Raw genomic sequence first — 12165 nt, 5'->3', positions numbered from 1 at the left:
CAGCATTTGGTGTCAAATGTTTCGGCTCATATTTGAACATTTTTCAGGATCTTGGAAAATCTGAGCATATCGTTGAGATCTCTTCTGAAACTCTAAATGAGACACATCATCACCCAGGTCTTTCACTCGGCGGGACACTTATGCAAAAAAATCTCATGTGTTTAGATGTTGAAAAGATCATTTGTGGCGTCTTGCTGATGCGGCTTGTGTAAAGAACCCTGACTGACTTTTCTCTCAAAAGACTGAAGATATTTTAGACGGCGGCGCTGACGGCAGGGGGAGGAGATGCGGGTCAAATGGCATGCGTTCATTGTGCCTGTGTGAACGTGTGTGCGAGAGGGTGTGAGCTAATCATGCTTAATGTGAAGCGACACACAATGAGAGAGAAGAGTCCAGACTGAGGGAGGGACGCGGAGAGAGAGAGAGAGCAGAGATATATCCGTCTGAGTCAATGAAGAAGAAAATAAGTGAATGCTGCGGGGGAGGGATAGAGGATGGGAGGATGGGTGGACACACTTAAACTGATGAAATGCAGAAATACAGCTTTAGAGACATGGGGGAGATGGAGGGAATGAGGAGACCGAACCAAACTGAAGAAAGATCCAAGGAGTTTTTCAAGAAAGACATTATTTGCGTGATGAAAAATAAATGGGATGCATTAAATTGTGTAGTAAATATCTTACAAAAGTTTTCTATTTCAGGTAAATGCATTTAAGTGAATTCATCACATGCAGATTGCGGTTTCCAAAATATATCGCGGTTTCCACTACAAATATGAAGCAGCACAACAGTTTTCATCATTAATATTTAGAAATGTTTCTTGAGCAGCAAATCATCATATTAGAGTGATTTGTGAAGGATCATGTGACACTGAAGACTGGAGTAATGCTGAAAATTCAGCTTTGACCAGGAATAAACTACATTTTAAATAACATAGTTTAGAATAACAGTTATTTTAAATTGTAATAATATGTATTTTTATTAAATAAATGCAGCTTTAAAAGCATTTATAATCAGGCCATACCCAAACTCTCTGCATGGCATACTTCAATAACTACCCAAAAATACATAAAACACATTTTTCAGACGCTAAATTCTGATTGGTTGCACCAAGTTAAAACTAAATTACCGGGCAGAGGAATTGTTGTTGCTTTTATTATTATTATTATTATTATTATTATGATTAGGATTAATATAGTTTACTATTATTAAACAATGGTTATGGGGATTTTCATCCAGTGTCAAAGCATTAATAAATCTTTTATCTTTTAATTTAACCATCCAAGTCCATCCCAGTATTAACCAATCCTAAACAATATCCTCTATGCAATAGGGAAAAAAGAAAACAAAAAAAACACCACAATGTACTACATTCCCCTTTACTTTATATACTCTCTTTTCTTCCTTTTCTTTTTTACACACAAGACAAGACAAACAGAACAAACTATTTAGACACATATCGGACAAATTACAACACACTAGGCACAAGTCCCTATAGCAAAAAACAAAAACAAAAAAAAAAAACGACCAAAGTGATATTACCAAAGTAATAATCTTTAAAAAAAAAAAAATAGTCTCATTCACACACGTACACCCACACACATACATGCATACACACAAACTACACTGTCAAAGCATTAAATAAATCTTAATAAACAAAGAAAAGTTGTTTCCTTTTTTTTATGATGGATTTCAAGGACTGTAATATTAAATGTAATTTAAAAGCAATTTTAAATGCGTGTGAAATAGTTTCTTCATGATTGACAGAGATGTGCTAAAGTGAGATTAAACATTCTTACAAGAGAGAGAGTAAAGAAACGTGAGCGCACAGCTGTGGTGTGTATCTGTGAAAGTACACTATTACACAAGTGTTAGTATGAGTGTGTGTGTTTAGTGTCGGTTGTGTGTACGGAAGTTTGTCCTTATCGTCTCTCCCGAGCTCTTGTTTACACACTCACTCATTTTCCCGAATCAAAAAGCAGTGTTTGAGGTTCTCAAACACACTATCACATCTAAATGTGCTTTTCAGACTAAGAAATGTTCTGAGAGAAATCCATTAGTCAAACATCACTTTTATATCACGCTCAAATTAAGCTTAGTGATTTCAAAGCAACTGCTAAAATCACGTATTAAACTTCAGATGCATTAATGTTAATGCAAGCAATCAGCCTTGAAAAAACACGGTAGGAGAGGTAACTATACCTAGCAACCACCCAGAACACCCAAGCAACCACAAATCAACACACTTTAGCATCGGCATAGCAACGCCTACACTCTTAGAAGATATGGTTCTATTAGAACCAGAAATGGTTCCATCCCCCGCTTCAAATATGGAACTCCAAAATGGTTCTATATAGAACCATTTTTTTTTGTAAAAGGTTCTATTGGCCAAGCATGGAACCCCAGGGTTCTTTATAGAACGCAGAGGAACCCTTTTTTAAGAGTGTACAGAACCTTTTAGGAGTTCCAAATACATAGCGCTGATAGAACCTTTTCTTCTAAGAGTGTAAGTAACAGCATATCAGAATGATTTGTGAAGGATCATGTGACCCTGAAGACTGGAGTAATGATGCTGAAAATTCAGCTTTGTAATAAATTACAATATATTCACATAGAACGAGTTATTTTAGATTGTAATAATATTTCACAATATTATGGTTTTTACCCTATTTTGGTCAAATAAATAGTCTTGTTGAGCATAAGATTAAAAGCATTAATAAATCTTATTGACACAAACCTTTAACGTATATACTTTACGTACAACTCTGTACAGTAATAAAGTTATACGCGCAGTGTTATGGTTTTCAACTGAAGAATTAAAAATGTTCTTGGTATAAAAAAAAAAAAAGTCTTTGTAACTTTACACACAATGGAAGTGAAACTATAAACAGAATCTTTCTGCCCTTTCTACTATATATGTGACCCTTCTCTCAATCTCACTGTCTCTCCGTGTCCTTTAATCTGTCCATTATAGCGGCGTAAGAAGTGCCTTCATTGAGGAAACACACACAATGCTGTATTTGCTGGCAAACCCCTGTGAGAGAGCTGTGAAAAATGACACTGTTGTTCTCATTGCTCTTTCTCATGTGAGTGTGTGTGCGACTGCAAACACAGCTGGATCAAGATCTGAGGAGACCAACACTATTCCACCCCCAAACACACACACAATCCAATAATCGGACTTGAGGAACATGCTGGAGTGAGAGTGATAACACACACAGACCAGTTATTTTAAGGATCTTTAGCTGATTTGTTGAGGGCCTAGATCGATGGGTATGGGTGAAAATGTTGCCATCCTTAAAAAGCTTTGATAACATAAAATATATCATGCATCAACATCAATCCAAATATGATCACAGTTAAGTTGTATTTCACTAAATTCCATTGATAATCAGAGCATTTTTTTAGTTTGCAAAAAGATTTCTGTGTATAATTTATACTATAATGATCAAAAACAAGTCTTGCTATGCAACGCTAAACTTGCGGATGCACACACACACACACATGCAGCTTTCATGTGTCTATTCTTTGAAGTGGCCACTGGAGAACAAAAACCTCAGTTTATACACAGCAGATCAGCAGGGAACACAAAACACACACTATATATACACACCTCAGCAGGGCTACTGGACATGTCAAAGGTCCTGTCATAACCACATCAAAGGCACACACACACACACGCACACTATCCATAAAGATAGATTGCAGTGGTGATACAAAAGAATATTTGATTTGCTTATAATGCAGTAAGATGAAAGAGTCCCTCAGCATGGGCCACAGAGAGGGCAGGCGTCACGCAGAGCGCTTCATTTACCCCCGACCAACCCGCCATCCCCCTCTTCTTCACCTCTCTCCAGAAGATATTAGAGTGGATCATTATGCGTTCAGATGATTTCTTCTCAACTTGATAACAACTTCAGCTTTAAACAGATCTTGCAGTTCTTTTCAAGCACTTTGTATCTTGTTTTCAGACAAAGAAAAATGAATCAACTTCCAGCCATCTTAATTAGATCACAATGAATATTATTATTAAGATCAATTGCATTACAATTGAACTTTTAACTACATGGTATAATGTAAAGCCTTTAACTGTGTTAAATCAAACTGAAAGTTTCTTGCATTTCGCTCTTGAAATGCGTCAATGTGTTGACGTAATTTCCACTGAAACAGGAAGACAGGGGCATATCGAACAGCTCCTCCCCTTTTTTTAAATAGCCAATAGCATTACATTTATATCACAGCTCAGCCAGAGTAAAGACAAAGACAAAGTTTCCTCCGAAAATCTGCCATAACGCTTTAAAATATAGCATTCGGTGCAGAATTCAAATGTATCCGATTAGTTTCGTGGTGTACACCGACTCGCGCATATGATCCGCTCTGTTAATGTTGCTTGACACTAATGTGAAACCAGACATTCACCCTAATGGCAAGCATATTTACATGGTCTGAATCATTCCCTGTCCCCTATATAGTGCACTATGTGCCATTCATCATGTAGAAAATAGTAATTGTGGGAAAAAGTGACCGATTTCAGCAGCAGCAGCTATTATAATGTAGGGGGCGGAGCTTCAGATTCTAGAGAGCATTTGATTGGACAGAAAATCTGATTTGAGTGATGTCATCAAAATCATTGATCAATTTTGTTTTTGAATGCTTTTAACTTCTAAATGCGAATTTTGTCATTGTTTTGGAGTATACTAGCTTGTAGATAACAAAAGGCTAACAAATTCATGATAAAAGCAAAAAAATAGATAAAAAATATTTAATGGGGAATTTAAAGCTGGAGAGGAAACACGAAATGTGTGGAAAAACTATTGATTTGACAACAACATTTTTTTTAACCGACTATAAAAACGATTCTGTTACGATACTGTTGGAATAGACAAGATTTTTTTTTTTGTATTAGAAAATGTTACCATTAATTTATCCGTTTTTACAACAATAAACAAAACAAATTCAATGCAATTTTAAAACAGTGATAAAAAATATAAAGGCTATATCTAGGGATATGGTGGAAAATAATTGGTGAATCATATAATTGGTTCATTGAACAAATGATTCACACGAACCAAATGATTCGCCAAAATGATTCAGTGCTACTGCCAAACCCGTGTTATGTTTCAAAATCCTTCACATCGCCTACATTCAGAAGAAGCTGATTAAATATTCTTCTGTCGTAATCCTTTACCCAGTGTGTGAATAGACGAGATGCCATTCATTGGACTTTAACTGCGGTGAAGCCACGCCTCCTCCTGCTGATATGGGCGGGGCTTAAAGTTTAGTCCCCCTCTGAAACTCTACTCTTGCGCTGGAACTCAGTCAGTCAGTCAGCAGTTGTGCACGCGCATTTCCAGTCAGCTCACTGCTCGAGCCGCACGGGCTGATCTGCAGAAAGAGAGGGAAAGTTTAGTTCGGACAGGTCTTTTACATCAGACAACAGTATGGAATCAGTAGGTTTTCGTTGTGTTTAGATATATACATTTTTATAAAAGCAGGGAAGAGAAGGATTTGACGCACGCGCCTCTGGAGAACCGCAGCGTCTCGCGCAGTGATGGAGGTTTGGGGCTTTATGGATTTTGCGCTTTGGATTTCATTTCTCACGAGCTTCACGATGGCCAGTTACTCCGAAGACCAGTGCAGCTGGAGGGGAAGGTAAACTTCGTCAAAACACAGAGTTAAATGCTTTCTGCTGGTTTTTAATGCATTGAGAATATTTTTACGGTTTTTTTTTCTTGAACGCCCATTGATTTTTCCTGCTATCTTGCATGAAATGCAAATATTTACAGTAGTAGGCTAACCCTTAGTAAAATATTTATAATAGTAAAATAATGTGCAATACTTTCTATCTATCCATCTATCTATCGATAGTTTGTGAGTATAGTCAAGTTTGGAATGGATTATCATTTTGTGCAAATGGCAACGGTAAATGTGCGCAAAAAGGGTAAATTGAGCACTAAATCTATGAAATAAAAATATATAATTGGAAATGTGATATCATGAGTGTTGCAATGTCTGTTTCTATTAGTGCGGTAAGTTTAAAGACTGTGTGAAAGTAGCCGGTAGGAGGCGTTGAACTTTCCCTGCGACTTCAATCCCCACTGGACAAATCCAAGCTTCAAGTTTCAAGTTTATTTGTCATGTGCACAAAAAGTCAGTGACAAATTGTAAATTGAACTGCTTGTGGCGAGGCACGGGTATTCTTACAGCGACACAATACAGGAAAAACATCAGAAGATATCAGAATTATGACTCAACTTTTCAGACCATATATGAAGTGTGTTTTGTGTGTGTAAATGTAAATGTGGGGCTGAGTATAGACCTAACTGTCATTTATGTTAAATAAAAATATGTCCACTTGTTTTGTGGACACTTCAACACAATTTACCAGTCAAATAGACAACTTAAAAGGATGGTTTAGTCAGTTTACTATTATGATAGTGTTTCTGCTTGCACCATATTTCATGTGGATAAAGGGACTATTTGATGTTAACCTCTGGTTTGCATCTCTGCAGTGGTCTCTCTCAGGCGGTGAAGAACGTGGAGCAGGTTTGGTTGAGGTGTGCGGAGGGTTCGGTGGAGTGGCTTTATCCCGCTGGGGCGCTGCGTCTCACACTCTCGCCCCGTCTGCCGTGGAGCGCCATGGTCCCGGGAGAGTCCAGCAGGAGCCCGGTGTCGGCCTGCGTCAAGCCGGACCAGCACTGGGGTGGAGCTCAGCTTTACCTGGAGAGAGACGGGGTCCTGGAGCTTCTGGTGGGAGACGACACATCCGAGACGCCCGGCCCGGTCCAGGTGCGCTGCTTCAGTGCCATGCCTGGAGAACGAACAGCCCTGTTCCTGCAAGCAACGCCTCACCAAGACATCAGCAGACGCATCGCGGCGTTTCGCTACGAGCTGAGAGGGGATTGGATGGCTCAGCCGTCAGTCAACACGGATCCGATCGGCAGTGAAGGTGAAGATATAGTAGTGATATATAATAAGATTAAGAAATCTTTACATGGTCATTTCTGAGCGTTAAAGGCATAGTTCACCCAAAAATGAAAATTAGACCATGATTGACCCTCAAGTCATCCTTGGTGTATATGACGTTCTTCTTTCAGATGAATACAATCAGAGTTATATTAAAAAATGTCCTGGCTCTTCTAAGCCTTATAATGGCAGTGAATGGCTGTTTATGTTTTAAAGTCCATAAAAGTGCATTTTATGATGGATAGATGCACTTTTATGATGGATAGATGCATTGCTATGATGATAGATGCACTTTTATAATGGATAGATGCACTTTTAGGATGGATAGATGCACTTTTATAATGGATAGATGGATAGATGCACTTTTATGATGGATAGATGCACTTTTATAATAGATAGATGCACTTTTCTGATGGATAGATGCACTTTTATAATAGATAGATGCACTTTTATAATGGATAGATGGATAGATGCACTTTTATGATGGATAGATGCACTTTTATAATAGATAGATGCACTTTTTTGATGGATAGATGCACTTTTATGGACTTATTTGATTATAAAGCTTGGAAGAGCCAGGGCATGTTTTAATATAACTCTGATTGTATTCGTCTGAAAGAAGAAGGTTATATACACCAAGGATGACTTGAGGGTGAGTAAATCATGGGCTAATTTTCATTTTTGGGTGAACTATCCCTTTAACCTGTCCTCAACTCATTCAAACGCTATGAAACTATGCAAGGTTGGAGATGAAGTTCTCCAAAATTATGCTGAGTTTGAGTTGCCCTTTGACCTTTGGGTGGATGGGGGTGCAGAACGAGGATCATGAACAGAGCATTCATTCAAACTTTAACGAGACTTGAACTTTTGAGTAATGCAGTTTAGAGTAGATCCACGATGTGTAGAATCCCACAACTTGCTTCTTGAAAAGCACTAACTCGTCACTTTTACTTTTTAACCTGTAATTGTAGCATTGCAATGATTTAAATGTAACGTTTCAGGTCATCTCAGCTGGGCAGCTTCTTCCAGCCAGTTGTGAGAAATGGGGGAGGGAGCGTTCGGATTCGAGGAGCGGAAAAGATGAGGGGGAGGGAGAGAAAGACAAAAGCTTGGGATTGGGGTGGGGGGGTGTCTCCATAGTGAGCCATTTCAGAGAATTGCATGAGAGCACAGTCGCCGTGGTAACGGGGGGTCGGGGGGGAACCACGAAACTGAAAAGCGGATTCTTTTGTTCTGAGTTTTGGGAGCAGAGAGGAGACAGGGAAGGACGTTTAAAGTTTTAAAGGGCCAACAACTTTCTCCGTCTCACACCCACACGGACACCTGTTGCTCAGTGTAAAAGTGCACATGTGGAGGAATGAGCTCAACTTCTAATAATCATGACTTTAGGTCGAGCTCAACTTATGTATGGCCGAAATCTAGAGTGCAAAAAAATTTTATCAGCCAGTCCCAAAAATGTGTGTGTGCATATATATATATATATATATATATATATATATATAAATTAAATGATTAGAACCATAAAAAAAATCATTTAGTGCATGAAATTGGTTAATAAAAATTATAATAAAAAGGAATATAAACTATATAGACATAAAAAAGACAAAAAAAATCTAATTACAGAAAATTTTACTAAAATAAAATGGAAAATATAAAAACCAATTAAAAATATTAATAAAAACTATGATAGTATTATATATCAATGATACTAAAATAACACTGATTTATGAATGTGTACCAAAACTACTTAGCACATATTCATTTGTGGTCATTTTAACAACAACAACAAAAATCACTATTAATTAATTTTGGAACACTTTCTGAATCTTATATATTCTTATAATCTTATATATAATTTTATATTACATATAATTTGACAAATAATAATAATAATAATATTGACAAATATGAAGTTGAAAAAAAAAATTAAAAGTGACCGAGGACATTTAAAATAACATAGCCTAATAATGAATTAAGCCATCGACCCTGACTTAAAGTCTGGTATTTTGACTAGAAACTATAGTTACCATGGTCCATTTATGTAAACGCATCTATACAAACATCTTCCAAAGATGGGTTTATAAGATCAGCTGTTCAGTTTGCTTACTTTACGAGCCCATATAGATCAGCTGAAGTAACAATCGAGAGGAAGAGGGAGTGATTCATTACACACCTCTCACATGAGCTTTGAAGAGATGAGATGAATCACACCGATCAGAAGGTCATTCCCTCCATCACACCTCCGCCTAGCAGCTGTGTGTTACACCTCATCTAGAGCCGTTCCTGTCCTCAGTCTCATTCTCCTCCTCTTTCTTCCTCTCTCAGGAGCCTGCAGGCCGTGCAATAACACCGAGATTCTGATGGCTGTGTGCACTAGTGACTTTGGTGAGTATTTGAATTGAGTTTTTCTTCCACTTAATTAGAAAAAAGGCGTCTTGATCCGAAACAATCAGCAGCAAAAACCTCAAACCTACAACCTTAAGCTGCCAATCCAGATCTTAAACCTCTACGCCACACTTTCTCTTGGTTTAGTTTAAGATCTGGACTGGCAACCAGGAACAAGGTCACAGGTTCAACACAAGTAGTAACACAACACAAGTTATTTTAGTATCATTCAAATACTATTACTATTTAGAATTAGATTTTATTTTTACATTTTCCATTTAATTTTTTTTTAATATGTCTATATAGTTTTAATAAATGTATTTCAGTCTTAGATTTTTATATTTCATAGGGCTGGGCAACGATTAATCGCGATTAATCGCATCCAAAATAAAAGTTTGTGTTTACATAATATATGTGTGTGTACTGTGTATAATTATTTTGTATATAAAAATTCACACACATGCATGTATATATTTAAGAAAAATGTGTTATTAATATATATTTTGGACGCGATTAATCGCGATTAATCGTTGTCCAGCACTATAAATCCTAGTTTTTTTTAGTATTTTATTTCAGCTAAAGTTGATTTTATTTCAAATAACGCAAATAACTTAAGGTTTTAGCCTGAAACGTTACTTTCATACTTCGGCTGTAAATTGCTTTGAATAAAAGGCGATTTCTGATTTTTTCGCACCAAACCCAATCTGCATTAATCCAATGGGTTCATTTAGCCTCATCTGTAAACCAAGCAAAGTAGCAAAAGCTCAAATTTGATGTTAATTAGCAACATGTACGTTTTATCCACAATCTATCCGTGCTAATGGAGCTCTCTGTGTTTTTAGTGGTCCGAGGGAACATCCGTTCAGTGGAGACGGACTCGAACTTGAAAGCGGCAGTGATCAAAGTGAGCGCAACACGAGTTTACCGGCAAAAGTTCTCCTTGTTCCCCGAGTCGGGGCGTCTGACGCGGTCCGGGGAGATCCGTACACCTCTTCAGTGTGGCGTCCGTCCCGGTGCGGGGAGCTTTCTCTTCACCGGCCGCGTGCACTTCGGGGAGGCCTGGCTCGGCTGTGCTCCACGCTATAAAGACTTCCTGAAGGCGTACGAACAGGCCAAACAATCCCTGATGATCCCCTGCACTCTGGTGAACGACTGACGGGAGAAGAACGAGCGCGTGCCGGCCAATCGGGACGGACCCTTGATTCCGGTTCGCAGGGTCTGAGATGAAACTCCTGAACGCAAGAATGAAACAAGTTTAGGAGAATGGAGAACAAGTCACTGAGACAGAAACAACCAAAAGGAAATCTCAGTGCCGATCACTGGATCAAGATGGATATCGGAATAAGGACATTCGGGGTGACCGTGTGTCGACGTCTATCTGAAACCACTGGTTTAACCCTAATTTCGGGGGCCTCTTTTTTTAAACTCAGGAAATTGTGTCTTTGGACACTTTGATGTGAATGTCATATCATTGAAATATCCAAAGTCCTCATGATGTTGGGGACACACTCTGTTTCCCATCATGTGGGTTGAGTTGGTAAATAAGCTGAACGCAATGCATGTAGCGCAGTCGTCTTTCGCAGTATTTGACGCCACAGAAAAAAACCTATTGATTTGTCATCCTTTATATGAAAAAGTTTTGTATTGAGAGTATATATTTTTTCCGCATACGTTTTTTTTCTTTTTTAAATAAAAAAGGCATCTATTTTCTAAATTTGCACTGGTGAAAGGAAGGGAACTGGCGATACCTGGATGCTGCAAGCACTGAGAAACCAAAACGCATCTATATGTAGCATAGCAAAAGATGTTTTATATAAATATATTCTATAATATGAAATCAGCTTTGGTTTATATGCTAACAGGCTGAGAATAGAATGCAGCTAACATGAAGTAATGAAAACGGATACAATAGGAATAGTATATTAATTATTCTGTCAACGGATAGCATGTGCCGATTACCTCATGGTTAACGTCAACAGTAGTTAGCTTTGACGTCGCTGATGTTATCAAGCCAGTCAGGTTGTGCTAGATTGAGATATACTGAGAAGTTCAAGCGGTTTTACTCTGACAAAAAAAAAATCTATATTCTGTTACGAACAAAGATGCGTTCACACAGACAACGATTTGCGACGACGTTTGAGTTTGGACAAAGTTGAGCGGTTTATGCAAATGAGAAGTGGCGCACTGACCAATGCGAGTGCTGATAGAAGGTCACGTGATGCTGTACGCTAGTCGGAACAACTTCTCACGATTTGTTCTCCGTGTGAACGCGCATTAACAGGGTATGCTCTCAAATCTGGATTTTAATGTAGTTCAAATATATGTATTCGACGTTATATAATCTATAAAGATAATTTAACTTTAAAGCTAAACGTCTGAAATAACACTCATATGCTGCCGCTGTTGCTCTCAAACGCTCTGTAAAGCTTGTCAAATGCTGGTCTCAGGCTGGACTGCAAGCACTGTCCTGTGTCTAATTCTGGTTATCTGCGATTGTTTATGACTTTATTTTGTTCTTCACATCTTACTGTCAGCGATGTATGTGCACTAAACAAACGAGTGGAGAAACCAAACGTGGAGAGCGATCGACATGCCATATTTTATGCTGCCTGTGTTTGTTATTAGTGTGTCTTTAAAACCAATGTGACTGCTGTGTGTAAAATATATGTATATGTGTGTTTATGTCGATATCAATGTATATAAGATGTTTTAGAGTTTTAAAACTGGACGAAGAAATATTCTGTTAACATTGTATGTAGAGTTTGTATGAAAGTTTGGTTACAAAATATACAATTATAAAGAACAAAAATCATA

At 37.9% G+C, this 12165-nt stretch overlaps 1 protein-coding gene and 1 long non-coding RNA gene across 5 annotated transcripts in view; one reads left to right on the top strand and one right to left on the bottom strand.

The window, feature by feature from the left end:
* Nucleotides 1-6627, bottom strand: part of LOC148969631 (uncharacterized) — a 26457-nt gene extending 19830 nt beyond the window's left edge. For 3 of the 4 annotated variants that reach the window (XR_016149255.1, XR_016149254.1, XR_016149256.1), the window contains exons 1-3: nt 6492-6627; nt 5480-5640; nt 5189-5385 (exon numbers count right to left, since the gene is read on the bottom strand). This is a non-coding gene — a long non-coding RNA (uncharacterized LOC148969631). The remainder of the gene's footprint in view (nt 1-5188; nt 5386-5479; nt 5641-6491) is intronic. The other variant, XR_016149257.1, reaches the window with a different exon arrangement.
* On the top strand, nt 5520-12165 carry metrn (meteorin, glial cell differentiation regulator). The gene is made up of 4 exons (XM_039672702.2): nt 5520-5652; nt 6513-6949; nt 9292-9351; nt 10194-12165. The coding sequence occupies exons 1-4, from the start codon at nt 5552-5554 to the stop codon at nt 10505-10507; spliced, it is 912 nt and encodes a 303-aa protein (XP_039528636.1). The 5' UTR covers nt 5520-5551; the 3' UTR covers nt 10508-12165.

This window comes from Pimephales promelas, chromosome 22, assembly GCF_988280905.1.
Source record: "Pimephales promelas chromosome 22, fPimPro1.hap1.1, whole genome shotgun sequence".
Lineage (NCBI taxonomy): Eukaryota > Metazoa > Chordata > Actinopteri > Cypriniformes > Leuciscidae > Pimephales > Pimephales promelas.
Note: the sequence above shows the minus strand (reverse complement) of the source record. Positions and strands in the feature narration are given on the sequence as shown.